This window comes from Ambystoma mexicanum, chromosome 1p (genome assembly GCF_040938575.1).
Source record: "Ambystoma mexicanum isolate Mex_15411 chromosome 1p, UKY_AmexF1_1, whole genome shotgun sequence".
Taxonomy (NCBI): domain Eukaryota; kingdom Metazoa; phylum Chordata; class Amphibia; order Caudata; family Ambystomatidae; genus Ambystoma; species Ambystoma mexicanum.
This window is the reverse complement of record NC_090921.1, coordinates 1,167,131,880-1,167,149,024: the sequence shown is the minus strand read 5'-3', so window position 1 is coordinate 1,167,149,024 and position 17,145 is coordinate 1,167,131,880. Positions and strand designations below refer to the sequence as shown.

The 17,145-nt window shown below is 45.3% G+C and overlaps 1 protein-coding gene across 4 annotated transcripts in view; it reads right to left on the bottom strand.

Moving 5' to 3' along the window:
- KMT2B (lysine methyltransferase 2B) overlaps positions 1 to 17,145 on the bottom strand; it is a 1,990,704-nt gene that overhangs the window by 547,009 nt on the left and 1,426,550 nt on the right. For all 4 annotated transcript variants that reach the window (XM_069604859.1, XM_069604860.1, XM_069604861.1 and 1 more), the window contains one exon: positions 6,506 to 9,125. In XM_069604859.1, the coding sequence (XP_069460960.1) occupies positions 6,506 to 9,125 (2,620 nt within the window). The remainder of the gene's footprint in view (positions 1 to 6,505; positions 9,126 to 17,145) is intronic.

Sequence of the window (17,145 nt, the reverse complement as noted above, 5' to 3'; positions counted from 1 at the left end):
CTTAGGGAGACTGCACTCATTGGCTGGAGCAGTATGACCCAGAGCTCAGCGATTGGTTTATAGGAGAAAGACACTTTATAAAAACGAAAGTGAAACTATGTCGGGCCCTAAAACCTCTGGTTCAAAGCGCTGTAAGGACTGCGGCTCAAAGTTGTCCAATGCAGACCTGCACACTATTTGCGTGATATATCTCGGGGTGGAACGTATCATTGAACGGTGTGGTTCATGTCAGTGTACGATCCTGAAGGCGATCGGGGCACATTCATCGAAACTAGCCCTCAGACAGCCTCCCTTGAAGTCACTGGCAAGATCGGCTTTCAAGGGAGTGGACTTCACACCCACACAATCCCTCTGGATGGAGGGGGGTATGAAAACAGTTAAGAAAATTCTTGCCCCGTACACATTTTTTTGAGTTACCAGCCCTAGAGTTCTCAGAGTAACTAAGGGCATTATCTTCTGCCACTGGTCCAGCAAATGGCAGTCCAGGGGTTGCAGGTGCAGTGGCTGAAGTTGGCATCAGGATTGGGTCCTGCTAGGCAGTATTTCCATGCTCTGGAGGGACATGCCCAACAGACCTCCAGCGGGACAGTCCAAGGACCTCAGGACAGCAGCCTTTGCAGTTGCAATGACATGTAGAGACCCCCAGGACATGGTACAGCAAAGTAGCAGTGAAGAAAACATGGGTCAGTTGGCAGCAGAAAAGAAAGGAGAAAGTACCAGCTCCAGAAGTCCACTCTTTTTGCAGGCGAGCAGAAACAGCAGGTGAGATGGTCTTAAACCACATGCCCATTACCTGCAGAGTCTCGAGCACGCGCTCAGGACAGTGACCGGTACAGTAGAGAGGCCCTTGCCAAGGCTGGTCAGCCCACAGGATTTTCCAGAAAACTTTCAACTGTTTTGGCGGTGGGCTTCTCGTGCATATGTCAGGAATAGTTGGTACCACCAGATAAGGAGTCAAAGCACTGTGCATTCTACAATCACAGCAAGAGCTTCACCAAGGGCAATGCTAGTTTGTCTATAGCAGCAGTCTTCTGGATCTTTAGCGCAAGCTCCTCTTCTTCTGGGACTTGGTTCAAGTAGAATATCTGAGAAATGGCTGCAAGGCTCCTCTGACCTCAAATTCGGTGCAGGGGCTGCGCAAGCCCGCCAATATCAAGCACCTGCTCGATTAAAATTATGGCTTACCTCAAACCCACATCTGCCAAGCAAAGGATGGCAAGGACATTTTGAGTATTTGGAACTTGAAAAGGCATTATGCAGAAAAAAAGATGGTGCATGGATGTGTACTGGAAAAAAGCCTGAAAACACTTTCACTGCAACCAGTCTGTTCTAGGCACATCACAAAGTTTACAAAAAGGTTCTCAGTAACAAAACAAAAAGGGATACAAAATACCCTTGCAGCATTTTGCTGCAAGGTAATATGTATTACAGTAAAAACACAGGAATCACAAAAGAAGAGGGTCCCCTTGCATTGGTAAACCCGAGGGCCGACTAGTGACCCTACAAAAATGAATTGAGCAAGGTAAGTGAAGCAAAAAGCCTTTATTTAACTCCAAAGAAAGGTCAGGGTACAAGGCATAGAAAAATCGCATTGATGAAGGTTTCATAGAGGAAAAACCTGCTGTTTTAATTTCCGGGTTTTGGAACAATTTCATGATCTCAGAAAACCACAATGATGTTTTAACAACTTAATCTGTTTGATCCAGAAGGAAACTATATCACATCAAGTGACTGCACGATTGAGCCAGAAAACCCAACTTATGTCAAGTCTCAATTTGAGACTGTCCAATACTGCATTAAGCAGCTGTGCTCAAGAAGGAATGTCTCAATTTTATTGTATGGATTGGCCCTGTTTTTTTTATTGATGGGCTCTATAAAAATCAATTATTCACTAGTTCGCTGAAGCTCAGGAAATTCTTCAAATTGTGAGGCTCAAGACTCACATGCTGGACTGGATAGTCAGTTTGCCCCCTGTGACATGCTGGAGTAATGGGATGGCATTTCCATGATTACCTTTATTGAAATAATAATGAAAAATGCTCTTTCCCTATCCGTAAAGGGATTTTGCTACCTAACTAAAGAATTCTTAGGTGCTTGTCGTCAGGGTGGTTATCCAAGTGTCCGTTCTCTGTCCAAACTAGCTTATTCGAGCCCTACCACTAACAAAAGACATTACCATAAATAGACCAGTAGAATGACTCTTCTGGTTCAATGGGATCAGCCCCAGGGGCGTATTTCTATTAGTCTTTGATAAAAGTTCAACTTCCACTGGTCCAACAGTTCAGCAACTGCAATTTTCTCAAAGTCAACCTGGTCAGCCTCTAGGCTGCTGTTTGGTAACCTTTTTGCCTTCGTTTCTGATTTTACAATTATGTGGAAAACCAGGAGATTGACTCCCTTCTCCCGATTCAGCCATTGACTATCTTTGGAGGACTTCCTTCAACAGTTTTTATCAACCTTTGTAATTCTTCCCAGGCTTCTCTCAGGGCCTGCTTAAGTGTCATACACTCATTTTGTTTCCAATACACAATTATTCCTCGACTTCATTTACTTTCCTCTTGTCAGTGAGAACAAGAAGAACTTTTCCCATAGTGTCCTTGGTTCCTTCCAGCACTCTGAAAAGATACTGTTCTTGTGGTACTCTCTACCTTTCGTGCACCGCTTGAGGATAAAGTGTTGAGGGAGGCTACTCCTGACATGTCTTCACTTTTAGTCTCTTTGACACAACAACTGAAAGAAGGAAGTAATCTCCACACTTGGTACGTTTATCTCAATTCTGGAGATGAAGTAGATTACTCCTAATGCCTTATTTACATTCAGCACCCTTCTCCAATCCCCTACTGGGCCTGCTGTGACCCCTGCAACCTCTTCTCTAATGTGGGCCCGTTATTGGTTCTTCCTGGGGTGTTGGGCCGCTGTGTTTCTCCTGGCTTCTCTTTCCGCACCCTGCTGCCGTGCTTTGGCTTCACAGGGTCTCCGGTGTTGGTGCAGTTAATGGACTGCTCAGTTAACCTCCTCGAGGTCACACTACCAGCCGGTTCTCAGTTTCCAGTCAGGCCCACCCTGTGTCAGCCTGCTAAGGACTCCTGCACCCTGCTGTCTGCATCGTCCTGACTGGAAGTTGGCTTCTCTGACGTAGCTTCTTGCTTCCAGGCTCGAACTCCCCATGTCTGCCAGGCTTCACACCTGCTTCCTCTCTTATCAAGTCCTTTTTCCAATTTTATATCATACAGATGGGTCCTCGCCAGTGGAGTGTCATGGTCCTTTGTTGGCGTCTACTGTGTATTCTTCACGCTTCCTCTGGGCCACCTCTTGCCAGTACCTTCTGTACTTGGCAAAGGAGATTTTTGTATAACTCCAACAATCATCTTCTTCACAGTACGCTTGGAAGATGACTTGAGATCAAACTATGTCGATTTTGGTCTTCCTTGCCTTGGTGGTATCAATTCGAACAGGAAGAAAGAAAGGAGTATTGCAATAATATACAATAGTGCTTTCAGACTGCTTCTCACTAGACTATGGGTTTCATAGTGTTAGGGGAGTTTTCCTAAAGTCCCACTAGGAAGCAAGACTTTAGAACGCCGCGTGGTTTGTGGATCCCCCAACTCTTTTAGTATTACTTGGGGACCTTGGTAGAGTGGCAGAGCATTCAGGCTGATTTTAAGAGGAAGATGTGAGCTGTAGGTAAGTACACTGAACCCAGTTAATAATGCACAACAAAGAAAAACGTACACAAACATTTACATTAAAATATAGATTATATTTACACAAGAGTCACAGTTAGATGCTTAGCACAATAAATCAACACACATAGGTACACTTGTCAATACTTTCAAAATGACCTTTCTTAGTTGGAAGTTGCTGAATGCATACAATTGATACAGGAGTTTGACAGGACTACCGTACTATCAGTAATAACGCGCGCCCACAAAGTAAAACGGTAATTGCATTTAGTCAGCATGTGATAGCCATTTCTTTGGGAAGGAATACAGTTGGTTAGTGTTATCCAAGTTGAGTGTCACGATCTAAAGGTGGGTTCCCTGCACAGCAAGTCTTTTAGAGTCCAAAACACAACCCTAGCTAAAAGGCAGTTCAGAGAGCCTTAAAGTCTTGGAAAGCAGCAGAAGTCAAAAGTTCCTTTGGATACTTATTAGCCTCTAGGAAGGAAGGTACAAGGCGGCTTAACCAACGTTGGAACCTGACAAAGAACAACCACTTTAGAAATGGTGAGAAAAGAAGGGTGGTCCGAAATTGGTACTTAGGTGCCCCTATTGTGCACTACCGAGGCTATGGACATAGCCTGCGGTAGAATAATTATACAATAGTTGGTAGAACACGTCCACTGCCACTAGCCATAACTAGGAGATTGTCAATGTGACTAAAAAGTCACAGGAGCAGAGGGAATGGGGATACTATGCATCCCTTTGGTACTCCACATACAGTGGTGTGTGCTAATCTCTCAAACTATAGAGTTTTAGGAGAGATTAAGAACTGTAGTTACTCTAGGATAAAGGAAATAATGTCAAAGGAGAACCCTGAGGGTCCCCAGCAACACTGCCCATAAGGAGCTGTGTGCAGCAATAGTAAAATGCAGATGCCTTTAAGAGTTATGGAATAAAATAGACTCCATAGGACAGGTAAAATAGAAAGAATAGAGTTCCAAAAGACCGAGCCCATAAGAATGAATGAGTGGAAAAAGGCTCCACTCATTCAGGATTTCAGAAAAAGGTCCAGAAGTCCAGCAAAAGGTGCTGGGGGTTTCACTAGGAGAAGGGATGAAGCATACAAATTATACATCGCCCTAACACATGGTCTCAAGGGCAAGAGGGTCAGGGAGTTCTATCACAGAACAGGAGTCCTTACCGCCTAGAAGGGAGTCTCCCCTGTGAGATCCCGCTTACCGCCACCCCTAGAGGGAATATTCCGTAGCAAGTTCACCTCCCTAGTCTCACTGGGAAGGGCTACCCTCTATCTTGAATTGTCTAAATCAAGTTGCTGTCGACCATCTTTTGAATTTAACCAATGAAAAGAATGTCTCTGTAGATCTCCTAAGTCTACTTTGTATGTTCTCATGTCATGCCCACATGAAGAGCTCAGGAAAGTTAAACCACTATAACTGGACCTATGTGTTTCTATTTACTAGTACTTTTAACCATTTAATTTCAAGACTTTTCAGTGGATTTTGATCACACCGTTTTATGGTCAACGGTAAATATTTTTGTACCAAGTCGAATTTTAGTCAAGTAACACCACACGCTACCCCCACTATTTCTTCCTTCATTGAATGACCAGACTTCTGGCGAGACTTGAATAACTGCCTTGAATACTTGATCGTCAACTTATGCCCCCAGCTGGTAGTTATGCCAGTCCTGGTACAGATAAGAGCACTTGGAGCCAAATGCAAATCATTTTCCAGGGGACCAATAATTAAACACTACTGGTAGGGCAGTATATGTTTTTAACTATTCCAGTTTGAAATCCTTGTGCCACCATTTTCGTCATGTCTAGTAACTACTGATGCAATGTTAGTGTCACTTGTGAGTAGAATCAATATGGTTTTTGAGAACAAAAGCTTAATTCTGTCACTGGTGCAAGACAACTATTGTTTTCCTTTTCCAAACATTCTGCCCAACTTTCCCTCAGGAGTGCTCATCTGATGGCTCAGAGACAAGTGTAACATGTCCACCAGATGTCCTCTATCCCCTTCAGGATAGCATGAACCCAGTTCTCGCATCTGCTGGTCAGCTCACACAGCATGCTGTGTGAGGAATTAGTGATTCTAGTGGAATACTAAGTTTTCGGTGCCAATGAAGCCTTAGGGGGTTGGGGGGTCGAGGGGGGGCTCAGGGAAATGAGCCCCTCAGGGAAACCATTAAGTAAACCAAAAAGCAGGAACCTAGAGGCAGAATTGCATTTGTGCTCCCCCCAGGTACAGAGAGATTATCGTGCCTAAAATGGAATGGTTGCATCATACCAATCTGAGGACTGGATCTGACTTTGAACGGCCTTCACCAACCAGTCCAAATGTTGCCATTACAGTGTGACAGTCTTCTGCAGACATTTAACGTTTAACTGCTTGTAACTTTAGGTCTTGAGAACAATCCAGGAAGACCACAAAGCCAACACATCAGGTGAACTACAATGCCCAAGCAGGACAACAAGCTACAAACACAAATGCATGCCAACAAACCTAAACATTTAGGCACTCCGGGATCCTTGATTGCTTACACAGGGAATTCTTGCCATGTACAACAATAAACAATTACTCATACATCAGTAACCTTAGCTAAGCAAATAAGGGTAAAATAGCCAAAGCCAGTAAATTAAACCTTGTCTAGAAAACCCTTGCTCTATGTATTGTATGACCTTGAGACCAGGAAAGACCAATACCTCGGAACAAACCTTATACATTATAGCCCAGCCATACAAACAAACCAGACTTTGTTTTGAAGAGGTCTTCCATCTCCACGTGATAATTCATTATACATTCTCCTGACAGACATACCTGACATTGTTTGGAGAGGATATAGTTTGTGTGCAGTCTGCAATCGGCAAGCTCCCAAGGTCTGGCGGTAGCAACATCTCTTCCTCTAATTTCAGCTTCTTGGTGACTGACTGATTGCTGAATGTTGAAGCTCTTTTCATACAGATGGCTGGCTGGGGTGTTGAGGGATTGAGCACAAATGGAGAAGCATCCATAGGAGAGGTGGGAGTGCCATTTGATTTTGGGGATGCAGTCACCTGGAGTGGGGTGGCAGGGCTCTCTACTAGGTTAAAGTTCGACATTCCCTGCAGCAATGATGGCCTGAGGGTGGAGAGGCCTGTAGAAAGGGTCACCATTCCAGATGTTATGGGCAAACGGTGGAGGACACATGCCTGCTGTAGGCCCACAGACTGTGTCATGACAGAGGAAGTTCCAATGGTGTAAGGGGAAGGACCACTGGGGCCGTCTGTCCGAATCATGTTAACCATTGGCATCACACTCAGTAGAGGTGCCCTAAAGGTCCAAGTGGGTGCATCAGGCTTTACAATTCCAAGAGGGGTAGAGGTCCTCAAAAACACAGTCCCCAGGTTTGGTTGACTTTGTGCAGGGTTTAATGATGACACACCGCCCAGGTTTGGCTCACCATCTAACTTCTTAATGTAGGGGGCTACCTTTCTGGGGGTCCCCTTGGCATGGCTCTCAACAACTTGTGAACATGGGCGTATCTGTGGGATTACCATGACTCTCATACTGCATGTAGGGGTGGGGTCTAAGCGTTGGCAGGCTGTTCCTCTACTATGCTGGTTACTGAAGCCCCCAATGGCAGGTTGGAAGTTGTGTTGCTCCCCTCCGCCCCAACTAACCACTGGAGCACTTGCAGCTGAACTGACTGGAACTGGCTGGCATGTGATGATCTGTCGGTCTGGTGTTGGGGCAGTAGGACCTAATGAGTTGGCCTGCACTTTCACAAAAACATTACCCTGTTTGTTCAACATGAGTACATTGGGGGCTGGTTTATTAACCACGACAGATGGGGTTTCCAGTTTAGCCATTGTGAAAGTAGGCACTTGAGGTGACAACGAGAGGGGAGTGCACACTCGCTGTAGCTGAGGAGGATCCTTCAGGTTCATGACTTTGAGATTGGAATCTATAGGATGGCATCCAATTGACAGCCACGTTGGTGTTGAAGCAGGCATCGGCTCTGGCGGTTTACTGGCAATAAGCTGTTCAGGCCTTAAAAGGGGTCCATTGTCACCATTAGCCACAGGAATACTTCCCCCTACCTTCAAAGGGACACCAGGAAGTGGCTCTATGTTTGTAACAGGCAGAGACTGCAATAAGGTTTTTGTTGGTTTGGTTAGGACTTCAGGAAGCTTAACTACGTTGAGGACAATTTGTGAACCATTCTCCGACACTGTGAGGGGATTGGGCAGCAACAAAGTGGGAGAACTGTGGTTTCTCTCACTAAAGAACGCCTGTGTTCCAGAGCTGAAGTCTTTCAGGACAAAGTCCACAATGTCAGAGGGAAGATCTTCTGGAGTCTTCTCTGTGGAAACCTGACATTTATCAGCATTCATTTGCTGGGGCAACAATGTTCTAATAATTGTTGAACCTTCGCCTCCCTGAATAGGCCCTGACAGATTCAACATACTTGTTTTAGTAATATGAGAAACCGTATTCTCCAAGGTGCTGGTATTGGCAGTGCTGGTATCACTCTCTGTGCCATCATCAATACCATCCAGTTGTTTAATGTGAGGCAGCTGCAAATCCACGGAATAAGGTAAAAGATCCAGGTTACGGGTTACCACAGTCCTGGAGAAGCTGTAAGAGTTCTGGGAATCATCATCTTCAGAGCTCTCCGCACCATTCAGAGCGACCATATGGCGGCCGGAAATATTTGTGCCTTTATCAGAGGACCCATCCCGTAACTTGCTGGCAATGTCTGCTTTTGCCACACTGTGTGTGGGGCACTGTTGGTGATCATCCTGGAAGTTCACATCCAGCACACTTTCATCAAACTCCAAGTCTGAAACGTTCAATGATGAGACAACTTCCATATCACTGTCATCAAAAGCATCTGCACAAAACCCGGGTACAAGTTGTCCATCTTCAACAATGGACCCAAGTGGACCCCCAGGAGAAAGGAGACCTGGTGATCCAACTGTATCACAGTACTCAAGATCCTGGTATGCACCAACATCCGGGGACTCAAAGCTCAGCAACCCATGCATTTCAGACGGGGTCCCAGATCTGTTTAAGATGTAGGAAGGTTCTGCACCTGACAAATGATGGTGGACGGTCTGCTGTGCCCCTGAGGTAGAGGTCTGCACTGCAATGTCAATTTCAGGCAAGATGGACCCAGATGAGGTAGACTTATTGAGCTCATGGACCCTTGAAATGTAAGAGGAATCTGGGCCAGATAGTGCAATGGAGTTCGATGACCCGGCCCTGAGCGAAATTGGACATGCAGGGCTGAGTTTTGCCACAACAGTGCTTGCAGAGTTCGTCAGTGGGGGTGATGCAATCCGGCAACGAGGTGTGGTACCATGACTCATCGGGCTGTGCCGTCTTGCCCTCCTTAATGGAACAACATCTGGATCACTGACAGTCAGAATGTGATGGGACACAGAAGAAGGGCTCCCTGCAAGAGAAGTAAATATTTAGAACAGAAAAGCCACACCCCAGCTTTGATACCATTTCCAACATACAATCACATTTTGTGTAGATATCTTGAGAATGGTCCACCATTAAACTTCATCAACAAATAACAAAATCTCCATATAGATTCAAAGTGGCAATGTAACCGGATCTGTACATAGAAATTAACACCAGAACATAATGGCAAAAGGAACGGAGTACATAATTTACAGTACAGAGATCAGAAATGACAGGCATCAGAGTGCACATTCTCTGGTTCTGAAGCAAGGAGAGAATGAATTTCATGAATCAAGACACAGATCAGAAGGAACTAGCAATCGAACATAAACCAATCATCATCAATTTGGCTGGAAAAAGGGCAGCCAAGACAGATTATAAACACTACGGTAATCATCTGTTCAGCAATGTTAGCAAAAGTAAACAGAATAATATGTCCCACAGTCACCAGAGTACCTAGAATGGGCATCTTAAAAGAATCACCCAGAGTTCATGTTTACTTAAGCTAAGCTCTCCCACTTCTTGCTCCGGAAATTACTAAAAATGTGCTTGTTTCATTAACAGCCTCAATGACTGTGTACGGTTTAACTGTGTAATATCTTAACTCCTCTAACTAGCGCCTAGAGGCCCATGGGTTAAGTGCGCTCCTCCAAATGTATGAATAAATAAATCATTGCTGCTTGTGAAGAATGTAAAAAACATAAAAAAGGTATATGCATTTTGAAAATGTAAGTGCAATTTGAACACCTGACAGTACAGGTAGCATTGTCTGAACACAACACAGTCGTATATTCCTTTTCAACAAGGCGCCTCCCATATTGTCCTGAGGTTGCAGGTCCATTGAAGTCCCAGTGACCGCTTTCATGTCCTGCCCTTCCGACAGATTACATCTCTCTTTTTTTACACGGTCAACACCTTGCTCAGTTAATTAATGACTGTATTCTCTAGCAAAACACATGAGGTGATGGCTGGAAGGTTTAGAATCAATCTTAACCACTGGCATTGCTCTGGGCAACCCTCCAGACCATCTTTCATCGCCTGCCAAGCCATTACAGAAGAGGAAAGACCATATGCAAATTAGACTTGGTCCCACCTCAAGTGGGGCAGTCCAGCCCGAACTGCTAAATCACATATCTTCTCCATGAGACCACAAGCATCCACAAACATATTTCAGCCTTGTTGGGCTTCATCAGAGCAATAATAGTGGTTCAGATTCATTCGAATCCTTCCACCCATCACTTTTTTGGTTACAGTTTGTCCCACTATGAGAGAGAGGGTTTGCGCAGACGTCGGTCCCTTGCTCGCTGCGCCATAGGGAACCAAACTGCACCTCACTGAGGAGGCCCAACAAGCAGGGACGTCATTTAGGGGTCACCAGGATTCGCAACTGCGCACCCTGGTGGCCACAGTTAAAACCCCTGGGACTCCCTTGTGCCCCAACTTCCAAAAAGTTTTAATAAATATTTTTTTCCTCCAAAAAAACGAGTGCTCCTGGTGTAGCGGGCCCACCCGCAGTGCAGGGGGACCCGCCACACCCGGTCTGGTGGGTCTCCGGCCCAGTGCTCGCCCATCAGGGTGAAGCCTGGGCCGGGGAGGCACTCAGTAGGGGTTGGAGCTGACCGTGACATGTGGCACATGTCACGTTCGGCTCCAACCGCTTCTCCCTTGGCTTCCTTGCAGCTCACATACAAGAACCAGGAAGCTCTCAAATTTCTGGTTCCCGTGTGCCTGAAAGGATGGACCGAAGCTGCAAGAAAAAGGTAAGAAGGCGTTTTGTGTTATATGATGTGTGTTCTGCATGTGTCAAGTGCATGTATGTAGAGAATGCAATGAGTGGATGTAAGAGAAGGTGTGTGTGAGTGACTGGTGGGGGGGTGAATAAGTATGAATGTGATAATGTGCTTTTGAATGTTCTGGGTGGGTGTGTGTGCGCGGCGCCCGTGTAGAAAATGCAGTGAGTAGAGGTAAGAAAAGGTTTATGATTGAGTGACTGGTGGGTGAAGGAGAATACATGTGGTAGCGTGCGATTGAATGGACTGAGTGGGGTTCAGTGTGTGCCTGTGTGGTGAATCCAGAGTGGGTGAATGCGAGAGGAGATGTATGGGTGAGTGCCCTGAGTGTGAAAGGGGATGCATGTGTGTTTAAGGCCCGGGGAGACAAGGGTCACTGGAGCATTTTTGCCACATCTTTTATTGACTTTGCATGTTTTACTGGTAGTTCTGGGCAAAGGCAAGTTCATGTGGGCCATTCCCTGACTAGACTGGTTTGGTGCTGTCAGTCTAGCCATTGCTTACTGTGGCATGACATTTATTAGTCAGCATCTTTAAAAAGCAAGCACGATAAGTAGTGTTACCGCACTAGACTGATATTTTGGTGCAGCTGCCTGTATATTCTTCACTGTAGCATGACTTTTTATCAACTGAGCAACTATGATGAATCAAGCATGATAAGTGTTCTTGTGGGTCTAGACTGGTTTACATTGGAACCAGTTTGGACATGTTTTCCTATTGTGCCATGTCACTTTTAATGGCCAAACCAATGGGAGTATGTACTTACATAGGCGTACTGGCCTATAATGGCAGCGCCAGTTTTGTGCCCAGTGCCAGTAATGATACTATAGAAAAACGTCTTAAAGCGAACATAAGTATCGTCTTCTATGGGAATACTAGCATATGTTGGTGGAGCCAGCATGGAAATGTATGGCACAGCCAGCATACAAATGTTTTTTTATACTGGCATATATTGCAGGGACCGGCATGATAATGCATTTGGAAATGCCCTGTGCACTCTTGGTGACTTGCATCTATTGTACTTTTTTTCATAATGTACCAGACACCCTATAAAATCGATTGTTGGCCTTTTACCCAAATGTTCCCAAGGATGTGTTCTTTGTAATGCATCATGTTAACCTATTATTCAAAACATTTACTCTGGGGTGGGAGAAGAATCCCCCGGCCTCCCCACAAAACTAATTTTCGTTAGTTCGGGCTCCCTCGCTATGCTCAGTCGCAATGACATACTTGTGTCAAATATTTACACCCTCCAAAAAAACAACTCACCAGCCACTGCTGGTGGCTGGTATATTTGCGGACCAGGCACCGCCCCCTTCTTTCTGTTACGTTAAAGATTTAAGCTTTGATTGAAAAGCATATTTGCTTCTTTCACTTGCAGTAGTGCATGCAGCATTGCAGCATAATCGTCATGGCCATTCTGTACATGTGGTGGCCCGGACTGACTCGGGGTGTGACGTGCCTTGTGCTTGGTTGAGGAGCTTGTTTGGGGGGGGGGGGGGGGAGTGGGTCAGGGGGCACAACAGTATGGCTCGCAGGGGAGCTGCCAAATTTTGTGCTACGCCATTGGGCACCATTGGGTCAGATAAAGGGGTAGTGTGCAGTGCGCGACTTGGAGTCTGCCAGTAAGTTCCCGGGTGAGAAGAACTTGTGGGTGTTTTCAATTTTAAATAACTGTGTGGTGCTATGAATTTATGTGTGCAGCAATTACATTAAATGGTGTTATTTTATTTTATTTTTTTTAAAGTCCTCTGGCACACAGTATTACGCTTAGATAATAACTATGGGGAGGCGTTTGGGTATATTGAAAGAAACTTTCCCAGGTATTATACTGCAGCAAAGATAACATTATCAGGTGCACTCCCCTATGTGCACGCATACCAGTATAATTGGTTTCTTCTATCATAGTGGTAGCTGAATCATATATTCATTTATAACCAGGGATTTTTGTTGATACCAAATCCTGGTCAATTATGTAATTTTCAGGCCTTGTTCGTGCAGCATCTTTCACCTGGTTAAACAGCAGCACACGCCTCCGCAGTCAGTGCTTTGTTGGCTTGTTTAACACAGCACCAACACAGATAACACGCACTTCTGTGTCCATTGATCGATAGAAGTTTCATACACTGGCTGTAGCCTGCGTTACAGATTTCGGTTACCCTGTTAGAAATACTGCATTATGTACGTTTTACATATAGACTCCACGTCAAATCTGGAAAATGGCATTCCCCAAATGTGTAATTGTGGACAAATCATGGCCCCCTCTGTGCTTCGGTTCTTATCTGGCTGAAATTAGGAGCACCTGAAAATATGGGTGCTAGATGCATCTAAAAAATCTGTAGGTTGTTTGCCATCACTTCCTGTGATGTCATCAGGGATGGGGGAGTACAGGGTTGTCTGATGTCACTTTCGCTACCCCTGGCATTTTGGTGAAATGACGTGCCTGCCAACAAGGCCAAAACATGTCTGGGGTTGCTTGTGTTTCGGTGCAGAGGGGACCTGGCCTAACAGTTTGGGCTGGGCTATCATTGGTGGCAGTACCCGACTGATTTGCATATGGCTGGACCCCTTTTGCAATGGCGCAGATGGGCTAAAAAACAGTGGTGTGGAAGGTTGCCCAGAGCAATGCCAGTGTTCAGATTCATTCAGAACCTTCCACCCAATAATTTTGTGGTTACGTTACTGTATTCTCTCCAGCTCTTCCAAATCTTCCCAAATTTTAAAGGGCCTCTTCCGCTTATGGACACCATCTCATCCCACGCCATTATTTTGATTTATTTCCTTTCTCAATTTATATATATATTTGGTAGGTTCTCTCTATTCAAGACCATCCAAAAATCTTGCTTTCCCACAATAAAAGCAGTGTTGTGAAAGTATTTAACTTAACTATGGGAGTTGGAGTCGGCCTATGTTCCAAACAAGAACAGGCTTCGGTTACCAGTATCCACCCCAGCGTTGGTGACAATTCTCCAATAATTCTTTTCCACTATATCTGAATGTGTTTGCATTTCCAAATCGCATGATGCAACTTATTTATTTTCCACAACTGATTCAGATAACAGCCCTGCGTTTCTCCATTTTAAAAAACTTTTCTTTAGCAAAACACTGGTGTAAACACTTAAATAGGATTACATATGGTTACACATTCACAGAGCATCCATGTGATGCCATATCTACTACAGAAAGATCCCCAAAAAAAGCGTGCTGTAAATATGAGATAATGCAAATCTATGTCGAAAGGGGGGGTGGTTAAAAAAAGGTATCCAATGAGAGCATGGGAACTGAAGGGGATTAGATTGCTTTCTATAGGGTTGACCATTTAGTAACGCGATAGAATAAATAACTATTTTTATACTTGTCAGTCTAAATTGAATTATTGTGTGCTCTAGTGTGTGGGCCCATTGACGGCCCCTGACCCCACTCTCACTCTTCCTGAGAAAAGTCTTGACTGCTCTCCTTTGCTACCTTGATTGGGTTTTGGCCAAGCTCTCAGAGTTCCCTGTTCGTTATAACTAGGGTGGCCTCCTGAAATCTGTCCACCAGGCCAGATTATAGAGATACATCCTAACTGTTGCAAATTGGAAGAGCTAGGCCTCCCTACCCAAGTTAAACACGGTGTCAACAGTGAGTCTTAACCAGCCATAGAAATTGTTCAGAAGTATTTTCAGAATTAGCCCTAAGGACGGATTCTGAGATGTCACCCTATTCTGACGAAATGGGAAAAACACGGTCTATGAAACATATCAAGTTAGTGTGTCTGAGCAGTAAGGCTTTGAGGACGTTGAAGGGTTCAGTTAAGTACACACAGAGCAGTCTTAATTATTCAAGATAAGCAGACTGTATACAAATACAATTATAATTATAGGCAGAGATCAGAGATGGCCAATGCAAATAAATGGCTGAAGTCGACCCTTGTGGCGGAAACAAAAGCTGGAGGGCAGCAACTGCATATTTCTCAACTGGAGGGTCGGCAGAGTCTCAAGTCTGTATGCAGGACAGTGACCAATGCAGCAAGGTAGTACACAAGGAAGCTGGTCATCCTAAAGGATGCTTCCAGGATAGCTCAGAAGGCTTTTAAGAGCAGGATCTCAAGCAGGGGTCGAGACAGGTTAATACCAGTCCAGTTGTCAAGCACTCAGGAAGGCCTTCTGGAGATCAGCAAAAGAGTAGGGCTTTGCCAGAATGGTTGATGAAGACACTGCTGGTTGGCTGCAACTATGAGTTCTGGGTCTTCAGGAAGAGGTTTCTCTTCCTAGGTATCTAGGCTCTAATGACTATTTGATGAATGGCTGACAAAACCCTCCTTTTATCAAGATTTCAAGCTAGTGTCACTCTGGAGCCCACCAATGGTAAAGGCTTGCACCATTCAAACTGGCTGGGGTTGTCCAATCGTGGACAGCCTCCAGCTACACAATCTAGCAAGCAACAGGCACACTTTGACCAGGATGTGGACTGGGACCAGACAGTCCCAGCCCACACATCTGGCCACAAAAACACCCTCTGGTTTGCCCGGGAAAGCTGAAGCTTTGCCTGGGCAAGTGCTTAGCGCAAATGGCAAATTCATCCCTCAGAGGAGAGGAAGAAGGACAAAATACAAGATGACCAAAGGACAGGTTAACATCTTAAGGCACCGCCTTTTGAGTATATGGTACTCTAAAAGGGATTAAGCGGTAAAATATATAAGTGCACATGAAAATAAAAATAATTATGGGAGAAAATACCTGCTGCCAACAGACTATCTTGGACACTCAAGTAACCACAAAGTTACCAAAAACAAGGATATAGGGACACAAAGTATCCCTACCACACCTCACTGTAAGGTAAAGCTTGTAATGTAAAATAAACAGATAATTTCACAATGTAGAACAGAGTTCTTCTGCACTGAAAGCAATAGGGACTGATCAGTGCCCCGCAACAGTTGAGCTTAGCAAGTTAACTGAAGCAAAAAAGGCTTCACTTACCTCCACAAGTCAGCAGAGGTACAAAACAGCACCTTGGGTTGATGGAGGAGGATTCATTGATGTCTATGGAGGTAAAGCAGAAAAAAGAACATCTTTCCTACCGGAAATGAACAAAGGGTTGATTCAATGGTCTTGAAGCCTTCGGACTGTTATGATGGATTTCTAAACTCTGGCTTGGTGGACAGATTTTTAGGAGGACACCCGAGTTATAGCGAACAGGGGAAACTCTGGGAGTTCAGCCAAACCAATCAAGGTAGCATGGAGAGTGGTCAAGGCATAGTCTTAGGAAAGATGAGTGGGGTAAGTCGTCCACAATGAGTCCATACTGTGAAGCAGTCAAGGATTACACTTAGTAAGTGTTACGCTCACCTGGTTCCCACGGGGGCGTCGACCGGAACTGGGCCGCTGTTATTTCCACCAGCGTGACGTGTAGCGCCGAGATGACTGACTGGACTGGCCCGCTCAGCCTAGTTTGTCTTGCTCGCAAGAATATTCTTCTGCAAAGGAGAAGAGGAATTAACCACCCATGGAATTGAGTGTCAACCCACCTTCCCCTCTCGCGTTGTCTTCCCACTGATCACTCTTGATGTCCCCTCCTTAGTCTCACCTGATGGTTTGGAAGGATGAGCTCTCCATCCTGCGTCGACCGCAGGGGCGCGTTGATGACCAGTTACTTCACTGGCATAGAGGAATTAGCGAGTTCCAGTACTGACTCTAAAGTCCAATTGTTCATAAGAGTTCAAAGGTCTGCTCTTCACTCTGTCCGATTCCTTGCAGGTTGCCGATTAATCCACTCGAACATTTCCAAATGGCACTCGGTAAGATTCAGGTAAGTCTATTGTATTTTTCCCCTTGGTGGCCGGGGTACGGCGATGAAGCAGAGTTGACTGTGCCGACCCGAGATGAGGTGAGACCCCGTAGTAATTCGGGCAAGTTTTGTGGGGGGGTAACTGGTATTGTCCTTGCTTTCTCCCATTAGGGGCCGGGGTACGGCGATGAAGCAGAGTTGACTGCGCCGACCCGAAATGAGGCGAGTACCTCCCGTGGTAAATCAGGTAAGTCCTTGGGGGTAGCTTGTATGGCCTTAGAGAGTCCCCTTGCTCACCTTGCTGTCTTTGTCTCCTTAGGTGTCGGAGGGCGGCCGCGAGATGGAGAGAGCGTGATGGAATGCTGAAGTACCGCCAAGCAGGTGAGTTCAGCGCGGCGCCATAGGAATGCAAAGCAATGCTTCAAAGACTTCTGTCTTTTACTTCCG